The following is a 24,838-nucleotide window of genomic DNA, read 5'->3' on the forward strand; positions in this document are numbered from 1 at the left end:
GATGGGAGTAGGGATGGCAGTGGGTCGGGGACCCGACCCAGACTCTGAGGGTCGGACCCTAACGGGTCGGGTATGGGTCTCATTTTTTCAGACCCAATGGGTATGGGTTGGGTATGGGTCTTAAGAAAATATTTCGGGTCCGGGTCTAAATTATGAGACCCATACCCGACCCTTAGACCCTTTATTAAAGAAAAAAAATCAAAATTACAACTTTTCTGAATTCATACTAACAGACTGTAGAAACCCAACTAAAGTCTCTTTCTCTTCCCTCATCCGATAAAGTGATAAAACCTAACCAAACTCTTCTGACAATACCACCACTCCACCATTGACACAAGAAAACCACCACCACAGCACTGACACGCACGCGGCTGGCAACCACCTCTCTAATAGCCGGCAACCGACAACCACCATTAACGGCAGATTAATAAACTCATAATGTTAAAGTAGTATGATTTTTTTTTTTTTTAATATTATAGACCCCATAGCTGTTAATCTGGTTATTAAAGTGGCTGAAACTCGGACCCGCGGGTAGACCCAGACCCTACCCTTACCCATAGGGTCCGGGTATGGGTCCTCAAATTTTAGACCCTTGCGGGTCTGGGTCGGGGTACGGGTCCAAAGGAAAAATCTCGGGTCGGGTCCGGGTCTAGGCGGACCCTACCCAGACCCTACCCATTGCCATCCCTAGATGGGAGTAATAAACTTACTATGTTGAACACGATAATACATACTATGCTTTGTGATCAAACTTTAAATTATACTTGTATTAGATTATTTTTAACAAAATTCCTCGATTAAATTTACATTCACAAATTATACTATGCTTTATGACCAAAGTTTAAAATATTACCGTCACACTTTTAAATGTTTACATTTATATTAACCGTTACATTCTTGTTCTTCCATGTAACAAAATTCGTAAAATATATTTGGTCTGTCTCGTTAAATAGTTTAAGTTTGTTTTATTAAATTTCCTTAACAACAAAGTAAACGTAAATTATTGACTATTGATGTTAGATTTTGATATAGTAAAATTTGTAAAATAAATCTTTTCCAATAAAATAACAAAAATGAAATATAAATGTTAGATTTTGATATAACTTACAATTAGATAATCAGCTAGTCTTTCTTAAAATATTAAAACGGGTCAAATATATTTCACAAGTGCATGCAAGACAAAAATTATATTTCCCTATTCATTCTTTTGTCCTAATCATTGACATGAACATAGTTCGTTACTTTTTTTATAAATATTTTCATCTATAAATACTATTAAAAGGCTACCCTAAAATGTTCAATTAAGTCCACGTAGACAATGCCACGTAGGATAAAAAAAGCCACGCAGACATTTGAAGCCCACCTCAACCCCATAACCCAAATGCCACATACACATTCATACCCAATTACCCCGTCTCTTATCATCACTGTTCCTACCGACAACGACAATCCCCCTTTTCCCGCTCATTTTGTTAACCGGCATTAATTTATTATTACATGACATTAATTTAATTCATTTATCTATAAATTAATTTAGTTCACTTATCTATAATATTAAAAGATATTATCTATATTCTTAAATGATTTTTGTATATTAAATATATTGTTTTCCCAAATTTATGTAAACCTTAGAAATTACATCAAAATTTCATAATTTATAGTTAATATTGACATTTTAATTGAAATATATTGACATTTTAATTGAAATTTTTGTGATAAAACATAGAGGTGGCAAACAATGACACGACACGAAAATACGACACGAACCCGACACGAAATTAACGGGTTTGGGTTGAGACTTAATGACCCATTTATGTAAGTGGGTCGACACGAACACGACACGATATTTAATTGGGTTGGGTTAGGGTTGACCTCTCTAAACACGAACCCGACACGAATGACCTGTTTACTAAATTAATCCTAATTTTTCTTGATCCTGCATCATATAAATATACTTAAACTTTCAAAATATGGACGTGACACGAAAACACGACACGAACCCGACACGAAATTAACGGGTTAGGGTTGAGGCCTTATGGACCATTTATGTAAGTGGGTCGACACGGACACGAGACTTAATTGGGTCGGGTTTGGGTTGGAGAGATTGTGACCCGTTTACATGTGACACGAACACGAACCCGACACGACCCGATCTGTTTGCCAGGTCTAATAAAACATGTTAATAAAATTTATAATTTATAATTGAAATTGAAATTTTTATAATAAAATATGTTAATAAATTAATTAAAACTTATTAATTAAAACTCTTCATATTACTTACCACCCACCATTTTTATTAACATTGTTTCCCATTTAATTCATTTTTTTTAATTAAACACGGAAATAAATTGATTAAAACTCTTCATAATACTTAACACCCACCAAATTAATTAATTTTTTTTCTATTTAATCAATTTTTATAATATAATATGTTAATAAATTGATTAAAACTCTTTATATTACTTAACAGTTAACACCAATAATTTTCATTAACATTCTTTCCTATTTAATTCACCTCTTGAGTTTATCGGCAATCAATTATCTAATTAAATAATACCACAAAATAAATTAAAAATAAAATTAAAATATTGGATTTTATGGTTGTATAATGGCTATAAAACCTATAAAACCTATAATAGTTTCTATCTATAAAATCTTATTAAAAGGCTAACAAAAAAATGTGACATTGCAAGTTTAATTGTGATGTGACAACTTTTAATGTGACATGGTAAAAAAAGTGATATGGATTACCAATTTAAGAAAATTAAAAAATATAAGGTAAAAAAAGTTAAAAAAATATAAGGGATAAACACAAAAAAAAAAAAAAAAAAAAAATTGTAAACCATTGATCTCCTCTCATAATTTTATTTATTTATTTACCTTATTTATTTAATAACCATTATTTCCTTTATTTAATGAAATGACCTTTTAACTTTCCCTTCATCATTACTATATATACTCCGTATTTATGTACCATATTTTTTTTATTTTTCTTTCATTCATAAAATTTTGAGAGAATTTGTAATAGAATTTTTCATATATATAACTATTATATTCACCCTAATTTTCAATTTTATTCAAAAAATAGCACCTAAAGTATACATAGAAAAGTAAACTAATTGTTTCATTTTTCATTTTTCTTATGTTTTGTATTAATTTGTTATTATTTTTTTGTGTTTGTATTAATATTGCAGGAGAATGAATTTCCAACTTTATTCAAAAAATTGGTAGGTAAGGTATAGCTAAAGAACTAAATTAATTATTTCGCTTTTTATTTTTATTATGTTTTGAATTAATTAGAATCTTATTAGTTACATTTTTGTGTTTATATTAATATTGCAGGAGAATGAATTTTCAACTTTATTCAAAAAATTGGTAGGTAAGGTCCCCTAGTCGTGTTTATTTATTTACTTTTTTTTTTAATTATTTGTGAGTGGTTTTTTAATTAAAATTAAACAAATGATTGAGAGGGAGACTACTCCATATAAGTTATTCACAAATTAAACACTTAAACATAATCAATTATTAACGATCCCGTGATTTTCACGGGCTCCAAAACTAGTTTTGTATATTATAAGATTAGTACTTGTCAAAATCCTTAAAATTGACAACCAATTTTACAAATTTGTGAATTTAATATTATTAATTTTCAATTTTTTTTATTGATCACTATTTGTGTTGTAATATACTTCCTCCATACCAGATAAATGGTAACGTGGTAAAAAATGAGGTTTTTAAGAAAAGAGGGTAAAAGCAGGGGTAAAGAGGGAAAAAAATAGGTGGGGTATGTAATTGTAGATTTAATTGTGGGTTGATAGGTGGGGTATGTAATAACATTTTGTGTAAATATAAAAAAATTATAAGGATAACTTTGTAATACGTAGGCCAAATAAGGAATGTTACCATTGATATAGTATGATCGTATTAGGTAACCATTGATCTGGTATAGGGAGTATTAGTTTATCAGTAGGTCTCCCTTGTGACGGGTCGGATCTTGCGACGGTTATTTTGTGAGTGGAAATGGGAAGAGGGGACAAGGTGGGCACCCACCCCATGTGCTCCTTCTCTCACCCCCCTATGGATTTTTTGTTAGACAATATGGTACCCGTCACACAAGTTTGTGACGGATACCCTCCGTCAAGAATTTGTGTTAGTTTATAAGTTACTATTACTAGTATGAATTAATGAATGTATTAAATTCGTTTAAGGTTTTGAAAAGTAGACATCTAAAAAGTGATGTACCATGACATCATTAGTAATCCTTTCCCGACGTGGCTTCACAAATATTCAGAAAATGTTCCTGCTTTTATAGAAGGAAAATAATACCGACCTCCGCTTTATATTTAACACAAAATCTCATTGAAGATGACACGTATCCGTCACTTTGGAGTGACAGATACCATTTTCTCTCACAAATGACCTAAATAAAGGAGAGGGAAAAGCACATGGGGGTGTCCCCACCTTGTCCCCCTATCCATTTTATAAGTAGAATTACCCGTCACTTACTCTGACCCGTCTTCAGCAAGACTATTGTATATTTAATATGGAATGTATCCATCCTATTCACATAGACCAACCCAAATCTACACTCAGGTGGAATGAAAATGATCCGATGCATATATTAGCGTACCAAATTAGTTAACTTTCATAACCACATTATTGCCATTGGAAAACTTGAACCCCTGCATTAATGATATGCTCATAATGGTCTTCGTTTCGTCCGTCATGCTGCGACTTAGCCACTTTTAATAGCCATGTACTTTTCACAAATACACAACAACTTTGACAAACATGCCTCTCTACGATGACTAACTACCAAATGGGTTTAGATTAGTTGTGGTGGTTTACTTCATCCTTTAAATATGAGATCTGGTGTTCGATCTCTCTTCTCATGTATGGGAATAGAGTAAACTCTGTGGCCAGTCGCTCAACTCTTCGTGAGAGTACCCGTGACAAGAAGATTATACACTGTTGTCAACGGTGACACCTCGATTTACACAAAAAAAAACATACTCGTAAGTCCTAATTAACAAATGACATAATTATTCGCTATTAGACAGAGGAGAGGCCAAGAGAGAATGTAAATATAAGTAGGGCTATAATTTTTATAATTACGAAATATTATTGTTAAAAAAAAAAGTAAATCAAATTTGGATTTAGCTAGTATTATAAATTAGGGCGAAAATGATTATATTGAGTGTTTAACGGATAATTTAAAATATATTTCAATAAATGTAAGGTACTTTAAGGAATTTCTACTTCAATCTTTTTTAACTAAATATTTTTGTTGTATATTTAAAATTATCCGTTAAAATATTTATTTGCTTGAAAGTATTGAAAATTTATTAAAATATTATTCAAATGTTTACAATTTCATGAATTTTCTTCTTAAATCATACTTTATTATTTATGTATAAGTTTAAAAGGGCCTGCAAAAATTTAAAATATTTCAATAAACGTAGGGTACTTTAGGAATTTCTACTTCAATCTATCTTTTTTAACTAAATATTTTTGTTGTCAAATTGGAAATTGTCACAGCATGTATTTAAAAGTCTGCTGAGAGACGGTTTCTTAATAAGTTTATTGAGATATTTTATTACAATTTCAAGAAAAAATGGTACTAAAGGTAATAAAATAGGTACAAATCATGATTAAAAATAAATGGGTACATTTATTATGTAAAATAGGTACGAAATTACAATGTCACGATCAATACTAAAAGGGTCACGAGAAGCAGATAAATGGGTACTAAAAGATTAGTCTCTCAATAACTTAGTAAGAGACCGTCTCTCCCAAATTTTGGTGTTAAGATTTATTAGCTTGAAAGTATTGAAAATTCATTAAAATATTATTCAAATGTTTACAGCTTAATGAATTTTCTGCTTAAATCATACCTTATTATTTATGTAAGTTTAAAAGCACCTGCAACAATTTAAATATATTTCAATAAATGTAGGGTACTTTAGGAATTTCTATTTCAATCTTTATATATAACTAAATATTTTTGTTGTCAAATTTAAATTGTCACATGTATTTAAGATTTTTTTGCATGAAAGTATTGAAAATTCATTAAAATATTATTCAAATGTTCACAACTTAATAAATTTTAAGCTTAAACATACCTTATTATTTATGTAAGTTTAAAAGCGCCTACAAAAATTAAGGATAAGAGGCTTGAACACAAGATGTCTAACTCATGATACCCTATGAGCGAGACAACAAACTTTACTATGTTACAATGTATGCTCTAAAAAATACAATTATGTTACAACGTTTTTATTAAAATAGTAGTACAAATAATTGTGATGAAATCATGTAGGGTTATAGTCCGTGTAGCGAACCCTGCCTCCGCCCCTGATATTAGGTGAAACATGCATGTAAAAATACTTCTTTCAATATGGAATTATGGATGAATGAATCACTTTTTAGAAGTAAATAATAGAAAATAAATGTAATTGTTGCACCTCAATCATCATCTTAAGATTTTGGTTGAGATGATTTATGTATAATTAAAAAAAGGGTTTTTTTGTCAAACACAACCTTTAAAAAACTTTTTTTTTCCAAAAACCACCTTTAAAAAAAAGTTTGTCAAACACAACCTTTTGGCCAAAGTTTGATCAATTGTAATGCGGTGATTTTCAGTCGATGTTTGAAATAGCAAACGTGGTTGGTTTGAGGTCTTTTTAGACTCGTTGGAAAGGTGGGAGTGTAAGCTTTTCAGGGGTTATCAATATGGTGGCAATAGGTGGCTTTATATGGGGTCTATCGGTGTGTAAAGTAGGGATGGAGGAGCGAAGTGGAGGTAAATACAAATAAAAAAAAAAGTTAAAGTATGACTTATTCGTAAGTCAATTTAATTTACTCCTCTCGAACCACCACTTGCAAGCAACAACCACCGCAACCACCACAACTACGACCTACCTTGCACTCCCCTCTACCTACATACCAAAATTCAGACCAAATAAAAAATCATTATTACTTAGACACTTTGATCAAAGATAAACAAATAAATGAGACATATAGAGTATCAAATTCACGATGAAGTTCGGGTAAAAGACAAAAAACATCCTCCGCAACAAATAAAATCATTATTACTTAGACCATCTACAACAACAAAAACTTCTATAGCTAAACATGATATTTTAACTCATAAACTACACAACAACAACAACAACAACAACAACAAAGTTTTATCTAAAAATGATTTATTGTCACTCTCATCCAAAAGTGATGAGTTTGACAATGAGAATTGTGAGTGTTGGTGAGTAATTTATTCTTTTTTTATTCCTTTTTTTATGTAAATTTGTTGTTGAGGTTGTAGATCCATTTAAAACTAATTATTGTTGTGTGAAATTTTCGGAGAAAATATCATCTTATGATAAAATGAGGTGGATGAGTTGATAACCCACTAAGAGCAACTCCAATGATACAATTTTTGGACCTGCTTGCAATTTACATAAATTATCTAGCTACAACATAACCATTGGGGAAGAAAAAGTAATGTATGCTTGAAAGCTAATGTAGCTTGCACAAGCTACATGCTTGAAATTGAATGCTTTGAATAATAGTGTAAAAATTGAATAAAATTAAAGTTAAAATAGTAATTTAACTTGTGTGACCCATACAAGCTACATGGTATTGTAGTTTACCACTAAACGACTTTGTAGCCGGAAAACATGGTTGCTTGAAATGATGAGACGGAAATCCAAGCTACAAAAGATTGTAGCTATCCATTGGAGTTGCTCTAAAAACAACAAAAAGTTTTTGTTATTGAGGATGCTTTTAGTCTGTCTTATTTTAATTTGCTCGTCAATTTTAACTGTTATTTTCTTTATATCAACCGAAATTTAAGGTGCTAATTATAGTTATAGACTTTTGGTGTTTTATCCCAACCAACAAAATCTTACTCCCTCCTATTCTAAAAAATTATTCTTTTCTTTTTTTATTTATCCACAACAACTTTCTTATTTTATTTATTTAGTAAAGTTTTATACTTATTTTAATCACCTTACCCCATAACAATACACACAATACTCATACTTTATCTTATTTTAATCACTTCACCCCGCAACAATAATTATTTGAATCACCTCTCATCCTACAATAATACCCCATAATACATTTCTTTTCTCCAATTACCTCACCCTACCACAGTACTTTAATTTATTTAATTCAAACACCTTTATTTTCCGTGCTATCCATAAATAAAAAGAGTTATTCCGAATAAGAGGGAGTATTTTAGAAATGTTGAATTGGTCCCTCTCTATTATTCCTATTTGATGGATTTCTAGGTCAGTTTGAACGTAACTACGTAAAGCGTAATCTAACGTTGAAATAAACTGAACCACATGCCACAAAAACACGTACTCCCAACGTATTGTACAACTATATATACATATCTAATCACTACCATCTTTTAATTTGAGCGAGCATAAACGTTTAGATAATCAAATTCTATCGTAACAAAAAAAATAAGCTACCTGAAATGGCTTCCGCAACAGAACGGGTGACACCCACAACACTAGCTAAAAAAGAAACATTTACAAATGGTTATGTAGTAGATGAGCGAGACAGGGCTAAGGTTGCGTACAACGAGTATAGTGATGACATCCCGGTGATCTCGCTTGTCGGGAATAGAGAAGAGATTATGAAGAAGGTAGTGAAGGCGAGCGAGGAGTGGGGGATATTTCAGGTGGTTGATCATGGTGTTGATGCGGAATTAGTGTCTTTGATGACGAAGTTAACGTCTCAGTTTTTTAGCCTTCCTGATGAAGAGAAGCTTAGGTTTCAGATGGGTGAGGGTCATAAGGGTGGCTTCCTCATTTCTAGTCACCTTCAGGTTTACACTTCACCTATTTTCTCATAATTTCCTTGTTTTCTTAATCAGAATCACTAGTTTTGGTGCCCGGCTTCGCCCGGTCTACCTCTACTTATATTTATATAAATATATTACATATATGCATTAAATCTAATCGAAAGAATTATGCAATATTATATATTATGAAATCTAACTTGAATTATTTATAACCTACTTATTATATTTTTGTATGTTAAATAATTAACATCTCTATACATCTAATAAACTATAAAGTTTAATAAAATTGCATTGATTTTAAATTTAATATATAATTTTATGATGATAATAATTAATACTATATGTGTGCATGCTTATACTAATTAATTATTTTATTTTAAGAAAATTGACCATCTTCTAGTCTTCTATAAATATTTAGGAAAATTACCAAGCATCTTCTTTCTTTTAATCTCCTTGAAATTGACCATCTTAATTAATTATTTTATTTTAAGGAAATTGACCATCTTAATTAATTATTTTATTTTAACGAAATTGACCATGTAAAAAGTCTCTTACAAATGTTTAGGAAAATTATCAAGCTTCTATATAATTTATTTTTAACCTAAACTATATAATATTTGCATTGAGATCCCTTAATCGGGTCCATCATACGGTGCTATTGATTTAAAACTATATAGTATAATTAATTTGTATAACTTTCTTTAATTACATTGAAGTCCCTTGGTTTCTGGATTTAATATATAGTATTGATGTACTTCCTTCGTTCCGATCATTTATTATATATTGTCCTTTGGTTTTGGTACAAAGTGATAGATGAACTAACTCAACCAAAACCTTGAGGTTATGGTTGAGGCTCAACTATTATAAATATTCCTATTACGGTCCCTCACTCAAAGGCCCATTGGGCTTGAAGAGTGGTTGGTTGTGCACCGGCTCCCCCGTACCGTGGAATATGGTTGAGGCCCAACTATTATAAATATTCCTATTACGCTCCCTCACTCAAATGCCCATTGGGCTTGAAGAGTGGTTAGTTGTGCACCGCTCCCCGTCAGGTGTCTTTGGGTTTCCACTTCGAGTTTTTGAGGGGTTTTGAGGTTGCCAGGATTTGAACCCGTGACCTTCGGTCACACTGGCTCTGATACCAGGTAGATGAATCAACTCAACCAAAACCTTAAGGTTATGGTTGAGGCCCAACTATTATAAATATTCCTATTACAAAGATCATGGAAAGAGGAGATGACCAATAACTAAATGACATGTTGATCAAATTGAGTGTGAATAACCAAATTGTTCATTAAATGCATTCTTAAAATAGAAAGAACAATAATTGACTAAGACACCCCAAATGAAAAAGGACAATAAATAACCGGGACAGAGAAGTAACATGAAATATACTTCCTCTATCCCGTTTTATTGAATGTAAGGAAGAATATCGGACTATATGACTTACAAACTAGAGTTAAAATGATTACGTGTTTCATAAAAGTAAAATCTTATTATAGGTGATCAAATACAGGTTTGACTACGAGCATGCATGGAAATTATAGTTCATCATAGACAAGCCATATATAAGCGTATTGTTAGCGGGTTTGGTTAAGTTTTTTTGGAGGGAAAAGATCAAATCCATTAATTAATAATGAATCATAAACATTAACAAGTGATGTCAAAGTTGAAGTACTGCATATTAGCTAGATCAATAGAAATCAAATACCAAGTACGGAGTACTTTGTTAGATCTTTGCCTACGGGTTGAAAATAAGGTATAGTGAATAATAGGTCACAAGTTCGAATTCTCTATTTCTAATATTGTACTGCCCTATTGGCTTATTTGACATCAAAACATACAAGGGTTTAATGTGAATAAGTATATTATTATAAAACTACCTTTTATTTTATAAAATGGTTTTTCTAGAGCGTGTTCTAAAGGCACACATTAATAACCTGAATGTAGAAAGATTTATAAGATGTTCTTACGAAAACGGTTTTACGAGATAGTTTTTCGCGAAAGTAGAGATTAACCCCCATAACTTTTACCAATTGTGAGATCAAGCCCCATAAGTTACAAATGTAGCAATTAAGCCTCATAACTTTGACAAAAAGTGAAATCCAACCCTATTTTTATTTTTAACAAAAATATATCATTAAATCATTTTATATTTAGACTCATTGTACATAAATAATTTTTAATATTTTAAAAGTATTTATATAATTTATTAATTTAACATAGTTTTTAGATAAAATACTTTTACTAGTTCTAATATAATTGATATAAACGTATGAAATTTCTCTACAAATTATAAATTTTATGTAATTCATTCGAATATTTTTTTTCCCAAAATGTATAATAAATTTCATACAATATATAAATATATAAAAAAAATTATTGTATTGATAAATTGTATAAATGGATGAAATTGATTTTTTTTGGTGCAACTTTGGTTAGAAATCAAAAAAATGGATTCAATTTCACTTTTACTCAAAGTTATGGGGCCTAATTGCTACATTTGTAAGTTATGGGGCTTAATCTCACAATTGGTGAAAGTTATGGGGACTAATCACCACTTTCGTGGATATTTTTTGTGGGGGGGACTGTTACACAAAGTCATGCATCACCTTCATTTTCAAATAAAGTCAGCAGTTTATTTTCGTTAAGAATAGACTCGTTGCGAAGAAAATTGACTGATCAATATACATACACATTCGACGACCATTTGACAAACAATGGCCAAATTAGTTGCCTCTTTTTAATGAAACTACTCTTAACTTTTAAATAATATTATAGTTGGCTATTTTGTGTTTTTAAGTCAAAATATTTAAAAAGTTAGGTAAAAAACACTTAAAAAATTAGGTGAAACACACTTAATATTGATAGTAGGTATCCCAAAATTAATTTTATGTTCTAACAGGACTAACACACCCCCTCTCAAGAATGTCATTTAGACTGATGCAACGAATACCTCCTCATACATGGTGGTAAATGTTCCACTTTAGGGAGGGACATGTGGATGAGATTTAAACTCGTGTTTATTTGGTCATGCCGCTAAATTTGTAATACTACGTCCAGAAACCTACTTAACCAAAAACTTAAATCCATCCATCACAAAACATTCTTATTCTCTTTTAGTTCAAGTTTTTAAGGGATTGGCCGGAAATGCTCGTTTTCTTAAAATCATCCCATTAAAGTCCACATCATAGTACCGAAAAAGTTCAATAGTAATAGTAGCTTATTGATTACTTTGTTCTCTTAACGTGCGACACTTACATGTGAGTAAACGTGCGAGTATAATAAAAGCTCTTTAACAGATTTAATAATTCGAAATGGAATGGCAGGACGAGGCAGTAGGGAACTGGAGGGAGCTGGTATTGTTCTTTGCTCAACCGGAGCACAGCCGAGACTACTCAAAGTGGCCTGACAAGCCTAAGGAATGGAGAGCTGTAACGGAGGCCTACAGCGAACAGTTGTCGAGACTGTCTTACACCATCTTCGAACTACTATCCGAGGGACTAGGCTTGGAGAAAGATGCTCTGGTGAAATCGTTGGGTGAAATAACTCAACACTTGGTTGTAAACCATTACCCCAAGTGCCCGCAGCCTGATCTTGCTGTCGGCCTTAAGCGACATACCGATCCCAGCTCCCTCACATTACTTCTCCAAGGAAACGTGGGTGGCCTTCAGGCTACTAGAGATGATGGCAACACTTGGGTTACCGTCCGCCCTGTCCAAAATGCCTTTGTCATCAACCTCGGCGATCACCTCTATGTATGTCGTCTTTATCTCTATAAGGATGCTTTTTCATAATCAATAACAACATAATGAATAATTAGTAATTAGTACCGAAATATTAACTTTTTTCTACAATAGTACCAAGTACCAAATCGCCTGAAAATCTCATCTTAACCTCCTAGAAAAAGTCCAAAAAGTCATCATTTAAGTACAAATCTCCACTCACCCACTTTCAAAATCCCTCTCTTAGATGAAAGCACCTAAAATAGGAAAAAAACTAGAGCAAGTATGCGACTTGATACCAATGGTAGAAAAAAATTAATATTTTGGTACTAATTACTAATTATTGATTATGTTAGTATTGATTATAAAAAAGAAAAAGTTATCAATTTACCCTTTATTAATATGTATGATCAATTGGTGTTGCAGTATATGAGTAACGGAAGGTTCAAGAGCGCGGATCATCAAGCAGTAGTGAACAAAGAAGAAGATAGGATGACAATAGCAGTATTCATGAACCCACATCAGGAAGCGACAGTGTATCCTCTTAACTTAAAGGACGGCGAGACAAGTCAAGTTATGGAGAAGCCGATGACATATGCTGAGATGAATCACCGGCACAAAACTAAGTATCTTGAATCCGTGAGGCTCAAGAAGTTGGCCAAGGACGAGAATTGGAGCCAGGAGTTGCTTGATTTCAAGCTCAGCCAGCTTAAGTAATTCACTTCTACCAATTTAACAAATTAGAGAATAAGACGGTCTCACTGTAAACTTCAACTGGGTGAAGTTATATTGGTATTATAACTTAATTTTGATTTGCTCTGTATTATTATTAGTTATTTGTCGCGATTTATCAAAGCGAAATACTTGTATACTCCTAATAAAGAAACTGAAACATTCAGTAACAAAAAAATATAGTCGTATATATAAGCAAGGGTTTTTATTTCTAATTTCTGTTAAAGAAAAAAGCGTACCGCGCGTGAAAGCTACAAGTCTACAATTATACATGCGAGTAGACGAGAACGATTAGAGGGGGAAATTAGGAGGAAGAAGCGAAAGAGGAATGGTAAGAAACGAGGAGCAGTAGCAGGAGCAAAATAAGAGCAACACCCCAGGTAGAGCCAGCAGCAGGGTAAAAGGAATCGACTTGGGGACGAGGGATTCGAAGGACATAGGAGTCAGGGGACGGGTTGGCGAGGTAGCGGATGAGGATAAGGAGTAAGACGGGGATTATGACTAGGAGGAGCTTCAAATTGAAGGCAAGGTGGTAAAAGTCTTGTTTGGAGGAGGAGTTTGAGAAGTATAAGTAGAATCCAAGTACAGCGCCGAATGCGAGTAATGGCCAACTCGGCCATGGCTGAGGCTCGACTTTGTTACTAATGTTACTTTCACTATTATCGTAGCCAGGGTCGATTACCGGATCCGGGCTACTACTAGACGGCTTGCTCATCATTTTCTTTGTTATATGTAAAATGTAATGCTTGCTCTTTTAATCTATGGAGTATGTTGTTGCATGTTGCAAGTTAATATATATGTAAACTTCCAAAGGCCTAGTCTAGGTGTTTTGATTTACTCTTCGCCATCTGCACGCTGACTATGCATTCAAGTATGCAACTCTTTGGCTTTTCACCGCCTCAACCGATTCCTATCCGTTCTACCTTACCCACACTCCTAATAAGTTATGAAAAACCTATAGGGGTGGTAGTTGGGCCATGGGCTTCCGGGCTAGTCCGGCCAAGCACGAATAGACCACGGGTAGAGCCGAGGCACGACTTAACTATGGGCCCGGAAAAATTTACCCAGCCGATGACCCGATCCGTGCACGATTACCCGAATTCAAAACTCGAGCTGGACCCAAATCCGAATTGACCCGACCTAATGTAACCCGACTCGAATATTTATTGTTGCACACTAAGTATCTATAAAATCTATAAAATACTATTAAAAGCCTAAACTAAAATGGCTCATAAAGTCCACGTCAACAAAGCCACGTGTGATTGTAAAAAGCCACGTCTGATTATCGCTATGCCACATCTAAATGACACGTGGCAGCTGTAAAATGCTAACAAGTTACTTCTCTCTACTTGCTACTACTATCAGTGAAAAATCGAAAGAAAGAAAAAAGCAAAATAATTAGCAAGTCCTCTCAACTTCCAAATGCGGTCATCTCCTCAATTTTACCCACTTTACTGCCCTCATTTATAATTTATAAATACGGAGTAACAAATCTTCAATTTATCTCAGCTTTAATGCCCAACTTTTTAGCTTCATACGTTACTAGAATAGGCATAATAAATAAATTCTCGCAATTAACACACTCCCCTAAATATATACAACATTCTCCTTTTGGATTTTCATTTCTCCTCATCTTCTTATGATTGTTTTTCTTTGATTGTTTTACAGTTTTCGCTTTTGGAGTGCTTTAAACGTCTTTGTTAGGGGTACTCATTAGCATGTCTATGGTTTTCGATTAGCTGTGATATTTCTATAATGAGTTTGTATATCTTTCATTTATACTTAGTAATTATGATCCCAATGTAAGGTGCTAAAGGAGAGCGTAAGACCAAATCGCAGTAGAAGAGCCGAGAAGAATACAAAATGGACAAAAAATTAACAGGACGAATCTCTCTAAATGTAATACGAAGAGAGACAACAACAGGGTAAACATCAAAGTGTAAGTATTTAGTCCGCTCTTTTTTATTTTGTGTAGAAATTCATTGTCAGTTAAGAATCAGTATTAAAATCGTACAATGTTTTGAATTTGTTTTGTTTGACATTAGTAACAGAGGCATTTCCAAATAACTATTCAGGGACAAGGATTACATGAATGTGCAAGTGTTTGGACCTTTGGTATCTCTTATTTTAATCATTATTATTACTATTATTATTATTATTACTATTATTATTATTATGTTTGGCAGCAAATTTATTCTCTTAAGCATATGAATAAAATAAAATGTAGATAGCATGATTTAGAATGACACTATAGAGTAGCAGACTCTTGATTAGCAGTTTGTGCAGGTTTCAAACTAGGTAAAATCTTCATATTTTTCATTGTTAATAAGAGTGATGCATGGTGTATTAATTCTTCATATTTCAGAGTATTTGTTGTAAAGGTGATTATTTGGATTCGCACCCAAGAAACTTATAGATTTTGCATTTATTATGCTGTTCAATATTGAAGAATTTGACCCAATTGATTGCTTGTATTATGGTCAATTTAAAATAAATAAAACCTTTTTTTTTTGCTGTAGACCAGTCAGATTCGAGCCGGGTAGGACCATTAAGGCGGTAGAGCTCTCCCTTACAAATTTTAACATGGTTGCATTTCAAAGGCTCGAACATGAGACCTATGATCTAAGTGCTCATGGGTACCTAAATAATACTAATAATGCTAAATTTTACTTCATTTTATTCATGTTTGTTGGAATTTTCGTTGCCATGTTGATCTTGCTCATGGTATCTCATTAGCCATCTCGTGAATAACATCGAAAATCAAACATGGCTTTGATGATCGGGTATCGTCGAATGCTCCTTTAATAAAATAGATGAAAAAACGCAATGTTACGACGATGGGGCCGGAAGTTTGGGTCATGAATTATAAAAGACCCGTAAATTTCACGGGCAATAAAACTAGTTGTTCATTAATAACTCGATAATAGTTGACCTCGAAAAAAACCTGAACTTTTACAAACCCGGCCTGAAATGACCGACCCGATTGACCTTACCAGGTCTTATTAATGGGCCAAGCGAGCCATGACATGGTGAACTGTGGGCTGGATTTGATCATCATTTTTGTAAAATGTAAGGGCCATGCACGTCTTAGCAAGGTAGCCCAAATGATTTTCTACCAACAGGCCTAGTTGGCACGACCGTTTGGTACGATTAGTAGGCCTAGTTGGTAAACCCATTAAGGCCTTAAGAAATTCTCATTAAAACCTCTATCCACACCTCACTAAATAATGAGAGCTGATTTTCATTGACGACGTTTTCATTTCAAAAGACGAACACACCCCTTGCTCCCTCATACTACTTTCTCTCTCTAAACAATTTTCTCTCAAATTCTTCTAATAACAAAATTAAATTTAAAAAAAAAATAATTAAGAACATCAATTAGCATGTTCTTTCCTCTTTCATTTCGATCTCCCACATCCATTGAACAAATAAAAATGTTAGAAAATATTTCACATTGAATAAAAAAACTTAAGTAATTTAAAAAAAATCGACAAATAAAGGCAATAAACACGATTTTTAAATAAAAAATTGAACGAACCATGGACGAAATGTTGAGATTCAACAATCGACCATGGACCAAACGTGGAGATTCAACGTTTGACATGACGAATGTTGAATCTCAACATTTGACTTTTATTTTCTTTAATTTTTTTTTAAAAAAAAAAATTGAACCATGGTCAAACGTTGGGTTCCAACATTTCATCATGGCTAACAACAATAAACAACATATAATCGACAAAAAATAAATAATTGAAACATTCAAAATTCCGGGTGGAAACGAAAACGAAATACATGAATTAAAACTAACTACTAAGTACTAACTACTATTAAAGTTATACTAATTAATTTTACAATAAAATTAAGAGTTTACTAAACTAATTTAAACAAAATAAAAACAAAAGATTTGGATGGCGGTTGGTGGCATGGTGGTGGCGGCGTGGGAGTGGTGGTGGCCGCGTGGCAGTGGTGGCGGTGTGAGATGTTAGTGGAAGGTTTGGGTGTTAAGTATTTTGGGTTTTTTCAATTAGAGAGGAAATGGAAGTGTTAGTGAGATGTGAGGGGCGTTCTCGTCTTTTGGAATGAAAATATCGTCGATGTTTACTAAAACGTCGTCGATGTTTACAAACCGGGAATAACATTGACAATTAGCATTGAACTACCAACTTTGCCGCTGAGTTAAAGCATGTCCGACTTTACACTCTCTAATATCTTTTTAAAAAAATTTAACCTAGAAATTTTTTTGTAAGAAAAAAAAAGTTTTTTTATTGAAAAACAAAATTAGACGATTTAGAACATGACGACGACGTAATCAAACAAATCGTAAATCAATTGTTATGTTATTTAGTTTCGCAATTTTTTATTAATACCGTTTTCATCATGTCACTCGATGGCGTAAACAATGATCAAGCGAGTAACGATGGCGTAAACAACGACCAAACTAGTAATTATGTCGAAAAACGATATTATTTAACGCCATTTAAACGACAGAAACTAAGGGGGAAAAATGGACGTGAATAGTACATGTCCAACCCTAGGCTTAGACATGAACTATTCATGTCCAACCTTAGGCTTCGAAGTGAATAGTTAGTTTAGTGAAACGGTAATTAAAAAGATGACAATCCCCTATCTACTAAAAGAATAGGTAATCTCACAACTTTTCTCTCCAATAAACATCTTTTTAAATAAGTAAATTGTGTAGGCACATAAAAACAATTATGCAAATACAACTCAAATCCATTAGGCAAAGCTAAAACATAAGTTCCTTTGGATTCGGCCGCTACCCGAGCTCCATTTCCAAGGCGTAGATCCACATCTCCCTTGCTAAGCCTCTCCACATCTCTTAAACCCTGTAAATGATTACAAAGGTGAGAACCACAACCGGTATCTAGTACCCATGTCGTAGTGGAAGTATAATTTATATCAATAACATAAATTTCTTTAGGAATTGTACCTTTTGGAGTAATGAAACTAACTAATTACAATTAATTACATTTACTAAATAAGGAAAATAACAATTATATTATATTTCATTAAGTTATTATCTTTTCAATAAAATTAATCTTTTTTATCAAATTATATTATTTTCACTAATGTCTAAACTATAATATTCTAATTAAAATATAATTAAAATTTATATAAAACTATAAATTGCTAAATTTTTATTAATACTTCTATTTGAGAATGACTTAACCATACTGCATATAAAACATAACTGTAAATCGTTATTATTACTTTTGTGACAAAAAAATTAAGAGAATTTAAAAATTTAAATCATTAGCTTTGTGTTATTGAAAAATATTTTGTTTACAATACATTTCAGCACCTTAATCAATTCTCTTGATTAATTGTGAGTTACAACTTTTTTTTTCCAAAGCAAGATAAAGTGAGGAAAAATAAGAATTAATGAGAAACCACCTAATATTAGAGGTGATCATGGGCCGGGCCGGGCCGGGTTTGGGCTGGGCCCAAGCATTAAATTAAGCCCAAGTGTGCGGGTCGGGCCGGGCCGGGCTACAAGTGCGGGCCTATTTTGTCGGCCCAAACCCGACCCATGCGGGCTTAAGCGGGCTTTCGGGCCAATTCGGGCTAAATATTTTTTCTCTTAAAATAAGTTTAGAAATCCCCTTTTGAAGTTATAATACTTTGTGTATTTGTTATCAAAAATTTCGTATAGAATTGTCTGATTTTTTTCGAGTATTGCAATTAAGAAGTAGTAACCTAATGTAGCTTTTATGATATTGCTTGAGGTGACTTATACAAACTAAATGCACAATTTTTAGTAGTGTAATAATATATTTTAGTGCGGTGCTCACTGTATGTTGTTGTAATTTTGTAATTGATTTGATATTTGTTTTTCTTTAGGCTCAAAAACATTGACTTAGCACGCCGATAATGGTAAATAATTTATCGGCACTAATATGATACAAAATCATTAGCTCATTTTTTATCATATAAATACTGGTGAAGGAAAATACTAAGCCTTATCAAACTAATACATGTAAACAAGTTATTACGGCTTATTTACAATACAACAATTGATTGGTTAATTATTTTACTTAATGCTTATTAACATTCTTAAATTATACATATTTATAAATTTTGCATATGTTCGGGCCGGGCCGGGCCAAAATTCGGGCCGTAAAGGTGGCCCAAACCCGGCCCTATTATATTGAATCGGGCCATGGGCTTCGGGCCGTGGGCTTTTCGGGCCTAAAATCGAGGCCCAAGCCCGGGAAAAAATCGGGCTGGACCGGGTCGGGCTAGCGGGCCTGGGCCATATGATCAGCTCTACCTAATATATATAAGTAATTTATAAAAAACAAAAAAAACTCTATATACTGTGTATTTATTGCACGGGGTTTAAACTAGTTCTATTCTAATCATTCTAAATCGTTTGTAGTTATTTTAGAAAAATTTAAAATGTTAGGATTTATGTTGGAGATGATATAGTGACGGTCAAATTAGGAAGTTTATTACGTATTGTCAACGTTATTTAGTACTCCCTCCATTCAACTCCACTTTGTATGTTTCTCTTTTGCACACTATTCACAAGCGGACATTCAACTTCAATTTTCTGTCGATACACAAGTTAAAATATATTCATGTAGGATATTATTTATTCGTTTTTAAGAGTACATTAAAAATATCTAACTTTCATAATTTTTGTAAAAACGTAGTTAAAGATATTTACCGCGTAAAAATTGCGTTGGCAAACGTGATAAAACAAACATGTAAAGTGGAGTTGAATGTAGGGAGTAATTGAATAGCAGCTTGGCTGTTTATAAGGGTAGTCCGCTAAATATTTGAACGGGCCAGCCCATATGAAGAAGGCTAAGTTGAACTGGTCCATAAATTCACGTTATGAGCCGCACATCAACCTAATCACACAAACCCTAACATTTACACCCTCCTATATATAATTCATCTGTTTTCTTAATCAACTTCATCACCGTCTCCTACTCCCCTTTCCCCTTTTATTTCATCTTTTTGTTATTTTTTATTTTTTCAATTTCTTATTTTATTTTTATTTTGAATTCTTGAGAAATCAATTGATGATTTGGTGTCAAATTCTCACGACGGTCGTCTGAAGGCACTTTTAGTGCTGTTTTTGATGCATCATATCCAAGTTTCTGATGATTTCTTTTCTTCTTCTATTTTCCCTTCAAAATAACATCGTTTTAATTTAAGACGGTTTTAAACAAGAATTGGTTAAGCGGAATAATAGAATGAATGAGCATAGTGATGTTAACAGTAATATAAATCCGACTACTTCGTGAATGGAATTAATTACCTCCTACTCATACTGAATGCTCATTTGTCCCCTCATTTTTTTTCTATTAATTACGATATTTTCACTTCGTCTTTCGAAATTAATTATGACTGCTTGGAATTTAAAAAGCTTTTATAATTTGGAAAATTTATGTGTTTTGGCACGATGAGGATTAATTTGACTCGTTGGATGAGATTGATTAATTAGTCGATCATTGATATTTATTTAATTATTGAAAAGTCCTTTTCATTCTGAGTGCCTCTAATTTCTTCAGTAATTTCCTAATTTTTGTCTTGTTGAATGAAATTGATATTTAAAATAAAATAAAATTATATGTTGCAATCAACATATGAACATTGAATATTCTTTGGTTTGTTGCTGGAATTGTGTATTCCACATGTTAGTTGTGGTGATCGATTACCAGGGACAATGGTATTAAAAATTGCGAAAATTTTGACTAAAAATTCCGAAAATTCTATCCAAACAGGGAAGCGCCCCTGTTTGCCTCCAGTTAGTTTTGTACTCTCGGACTGGTTAAACTGAATTGTTGAATATATTCGGGTTGAATAATTGACTTGAAATCGAGCCCATTATAGTTTTGTTTTAATTCAATTCAATACAATTGATTAATGAGCATAGTGATGTAAACAGTAATACTTATCCGACAAATTTGTGAATGGAATGCAATACCTCCTACTCATACTGAATGCTCATTTGTCTCATCACTCTATCTTAAAGCTATGTTTTCTAGTTGTTAAGGAAGAAGTATAATTAACAGTCTTATTTAAAACAAAAAATTAGATACATTTTATAAAATGGGTAATTCTCCTTAAACTTAATAAAATAAGTATAAATCATGATTAAAAATAAAATGATTACTTTTATCATCTAAAATGGGTACGAAATTACATTGTTATAAGAAAGAATATTATTAAACTTAATAAAATAAGTATAAATCATGATTAAAAATAAAATGATTACCATGTAAAATGGGTACGAAATTACAATGTTATGAAAGATTGGTTTCTCAATAATTTCGTCGGAGATCTTCTCTCACAAGTTTTGATCTTAGAAAATAAAATGGATCCAAATGTAGCTCGATGGCTAGGCTAAGTGGCAAAGACATCCCAAATCTTTTGCAATTATTAGGGCATTAGCAATAGACTAACCCCAAATGAGGTTTATCTAATGCCACATCACTCAACACACAAACCTCTCTAACAATAAACCCCAATACAATACTCCTAATAGACAAACGTCTTAAATATAGGCAAACCTCATCAAAGTATACTACATGGGGTCCACTATTACTCACAACCAAAAACACAAACCTGTATACAAAATTGTAACCATTCTCATCTATGAACCTCAACCCATTCCCAAAAATAGAGAGATTTGTCAACAAATCTCTAAAAAGTACACAAACCTTTGTTGACAAACCTCTATTGTTGATGCCCTTATGTGCATATCAAGACCAAATGTTTTAACAGTGTAAATGAATTTCATAAGTTTTAGTTAGTGTGCAACAAGTGAGTTTAGAGATTGAAAATTGAAGGTGAGATAGAAGAAGACAATCGGAGACAATAAAATGTGAATATATCCCTTAAAAATAGTTATATCTACTCGATTTGTTATTTGTGGTGCATTGTCGGGAATGAAATGTACTCCGTAGTATTTTGGATGGTGATGGAGATGAATTGAGGTGATGTTAGTTAAGGAAGAAGGGTAAGGGTTAAGTTCCATATTCTACCCAAAATCTCATTGAAGACGGGCAATATTTGTCACAAGTTTGTGACGGATACTGTTTTCTCTCACAAAATGCCCATTAAAAGGTGAGTGGGACGGAATTAACCCGTCACAAGCAAGACTAGCTGGTTATACTATTATGTCAATTTCCTCTAATGAACAATTAACTGGAAAATAGCAAGCTTAATTGCACACAAATGAAAACATTTGTAGTTAACTTGCGCGATTTGCACATAATTGAAACGTTTAAGGTGTCTTTGCCACAATGCCACCTATCACTAATCACTACATGGTGATAAACTGATAATGGACTAGTTTTTTAACATTTTCACAGTAATTTTATCTTGTCAGATTATATTTATTTGACCCGCTAAATTAGTTTTTAATACGCAATTTTATGTGGTATTAGACCATTAGTTGTATAATATAAATATAAAATGAATTTTATTGAGATTTAAGTGAAAAATAAAAAACAAGGTTGGATTTCATCTTTTGTTAAATTTAAGGAGTTTAATTGCTACAATTTTTAAATTTAAGAGACCTAATTTCACTATTACAAATTGCTACTTTCGCGGGTTGGTTTTACACGTACAACGGTGCAAGTGTAAATGTGTAAAATCAGATTGGGACAGTTGAAATAGTAACCTATTCAAACTACTGTATAATCAAGATCAAAATTGGTTTTACTCAGCTTGGATAAGACTTGTAAGGCGCAGTTACAACCTACAGGCTACACGTACAAGTAACTAGGTGAGTGTGTAATTCTAATAAACAAGTAAAGACAAATTCTCGTTTAAGACGGCATTATTCGTCTTAAGTTTAAGACGAGTATAAGATGGAGCAAATATCACACCGCATATTATACTTTTTTCATATGCATTCATATACATACAAGTAATATGTACATGACCAGTTGACCGGAAAAAAGTAAAATAATTACAGAGTTACAGTGGCGGTATATAATACCAATCGTTGCGCAGCATGGGGCTGTGTTTGGTAGGGAGGTCTGCGGACCGATCCCCTCCAACTGCGATTGAGAGGGGTTTAAATACCGTAATCCTTGAACATGCCCCGAAATCCGGATTAGTCGGCCCAATGTGGTTCGGATTACCGGATGGTTTAGACACAAAAAAACAGTGGCGGTATATAATAAGGAAGCCTCCAGCCAGTTACCTATTGACGCGTTACTAATTGAACATTTCACGCTATTGATGTTTGATTTTGCAATTCAGATTGAGTACTAGTCAATCAATTTTTTTGCTGACATTTTCTTGTTCAAATTTGCACTAAGTCAACGGCTACATCACACGTCTCTATTTGCTGTGGTTCATGATGTATCTTATCACACCCACTTTGTCAAAACTCTACCAATTGCATCTACATATGTAGTAATAATCTAGATGTAGATTCTGTTGATACAAGGTGTTTGATTCCGAGTATTCTGGTTTGAAAATCAAAGACGAGTTGTTGTTTTTTTAGTGCTGATCAGGAGTATTCTCTACTAACAGTCGGGACAAATTTCCTTTAGGATACTGAAGTCAATTTAATGGGTTAACCCCTCCCAAGTTTGGCTTTTTCATGAGTCATGAATCGAACCCCTAACCACTTGTTTAAGAGATGTGAACCTTTACCACTCACACCAGCCAACTTTGGTTTAAAATTCATTAAGACCGAGGAATTGTAGATAATCTCGATGTTTTGCTTAAAATTCCAATTTCCTTTTGTATTGTATCGTGTTTGTGACTGTTTAAGTATTGTAGATAGTTTGATAATTTTGTAAAAGAATTATTTGCTTGATCATAAAGAGAAGGTGGGTTTGAAAGTTTAAGGAATCTAGAATACTTCTGAAAAGTTTTAGGCATATTTGTTTTGAACTAGATAAGGATTAGGAGTTTTAGGACCTTAGGAGATTGAGATTTTTTTATATTAGGAATAATAATAAAATGCATTGTCTTGATAGCGAAGTTTAAATTTGTTAGTATTCTAGCATTTAGAGAAGTCATCATTATACATTTATACTCCTAATTCGATTGTTACAAGAAAGAATAGGAGTATATGTTATCAAGTCTATCTGATGTATTTATAGACAATAAAATGAATCTTTTCGTGTCATGACTAGCACACGAGACCATTTATTGCTTGTATTTTTTGTTTGTTCTATACTTCTACGTGTCAGGGCGGGACAGACTCTCACATTGAAACCCTAAACCAGATTGAATGTTAACTGGCCAATATGAATCTCGAGCAAGCCATCCTAAGTCTGACAACACGGTTTACTCGACCAATCCGTGTTGTCAAGCAACTTGGTGTCTAGGTCTACTCACAACTAAGTAATTGGGACGGGTTAGGTCAAGTCGAAGACTAACAAAACAAGGAGGACTAGGAGGCGATGAGAAATATGAGGAAATACAAATCTCATGAAATCAGGCTGGGGTTGGTGAACTCAAGCTCTTCACATAAACAAATACACTTGTGAATTACTTGGTCCAAATCTTATCATTCTACTATTCCACTTCCCCCTCCATCATTGTCACTCGTTTATATACCATA

At 32.9% G+C, this 24,838-nt stretch overlaps 1 protein-coding gene and 2 non-coding genes across 3 annotated transcripts; all 3 read left to right on the forward strand.

Moving 5' to 3' along the window:
- Positions 1 to 8,406: 8,406 nt before the first annotated feature.
- LOC141658606 (naringenin,2-oxoglutarate 3-dioxygenase-like) lies at positions 8,407 to 13,270 on the forward strand. The gene is made up of 3 exons (XM_074465529.1): positions 8,407 to 8,839; positions 12,145 to 12,573; positions 12,967 to 13,270. Exons 1-3 carry the CDS (start codon positions 8,486 to 8,488, stop codon positions 13,255 to 13,257), a joined length of 1,074 nt encoding a protein of 357 aa, XP_074321630.1. The 5' UTR covers positions 8,407 to 8,485; the 3' UTR covers positions 13,258 to 13,270.
- Positions 13,271 to 20,314: 7,044 nt separating this feature from the next.
- On the forward strand, positions 20,315 to 20,411 carry LOC141589021 (small nucleolar RNA Z161/Z228). Its single transcript, XR_012519980.1, has one exon. It is a non-coding gene; the product is annotated as a small nucleolar RNA Z161/Z228 (small nucleolar RNA).
- Positions 20,412 to 20,698: 287 nt separating this feature from the next.
- LOC141589022 (small nucleolar RNA Z162) lies at positions 20,699 to 20,804 on the forward strand. The gene has a single exon (XR_012519981.1). It is a non-coding gene; the product is annotated as a small nucleolar RNA Z162 (small nucleolar RNA).
- The last annotated feature ends 4,034 nt before the right edge of the window (positions 20,805 to 24,838 follow it).

This window comes from Silene latifolia, chromosome 6 (assembly GCF_048544455.1).
Source record: "Silene latifolia isolate original U9 population chromosome 6, ASM4854445v1, whole genome shotgun sequence".
Lineage (NCBI taxonomy): Eukaryota > Viridiplantae > Streptophyta > Magnoliopsida > Caryophyllales > Caryophyllaceae > Silene > Silene latifolia.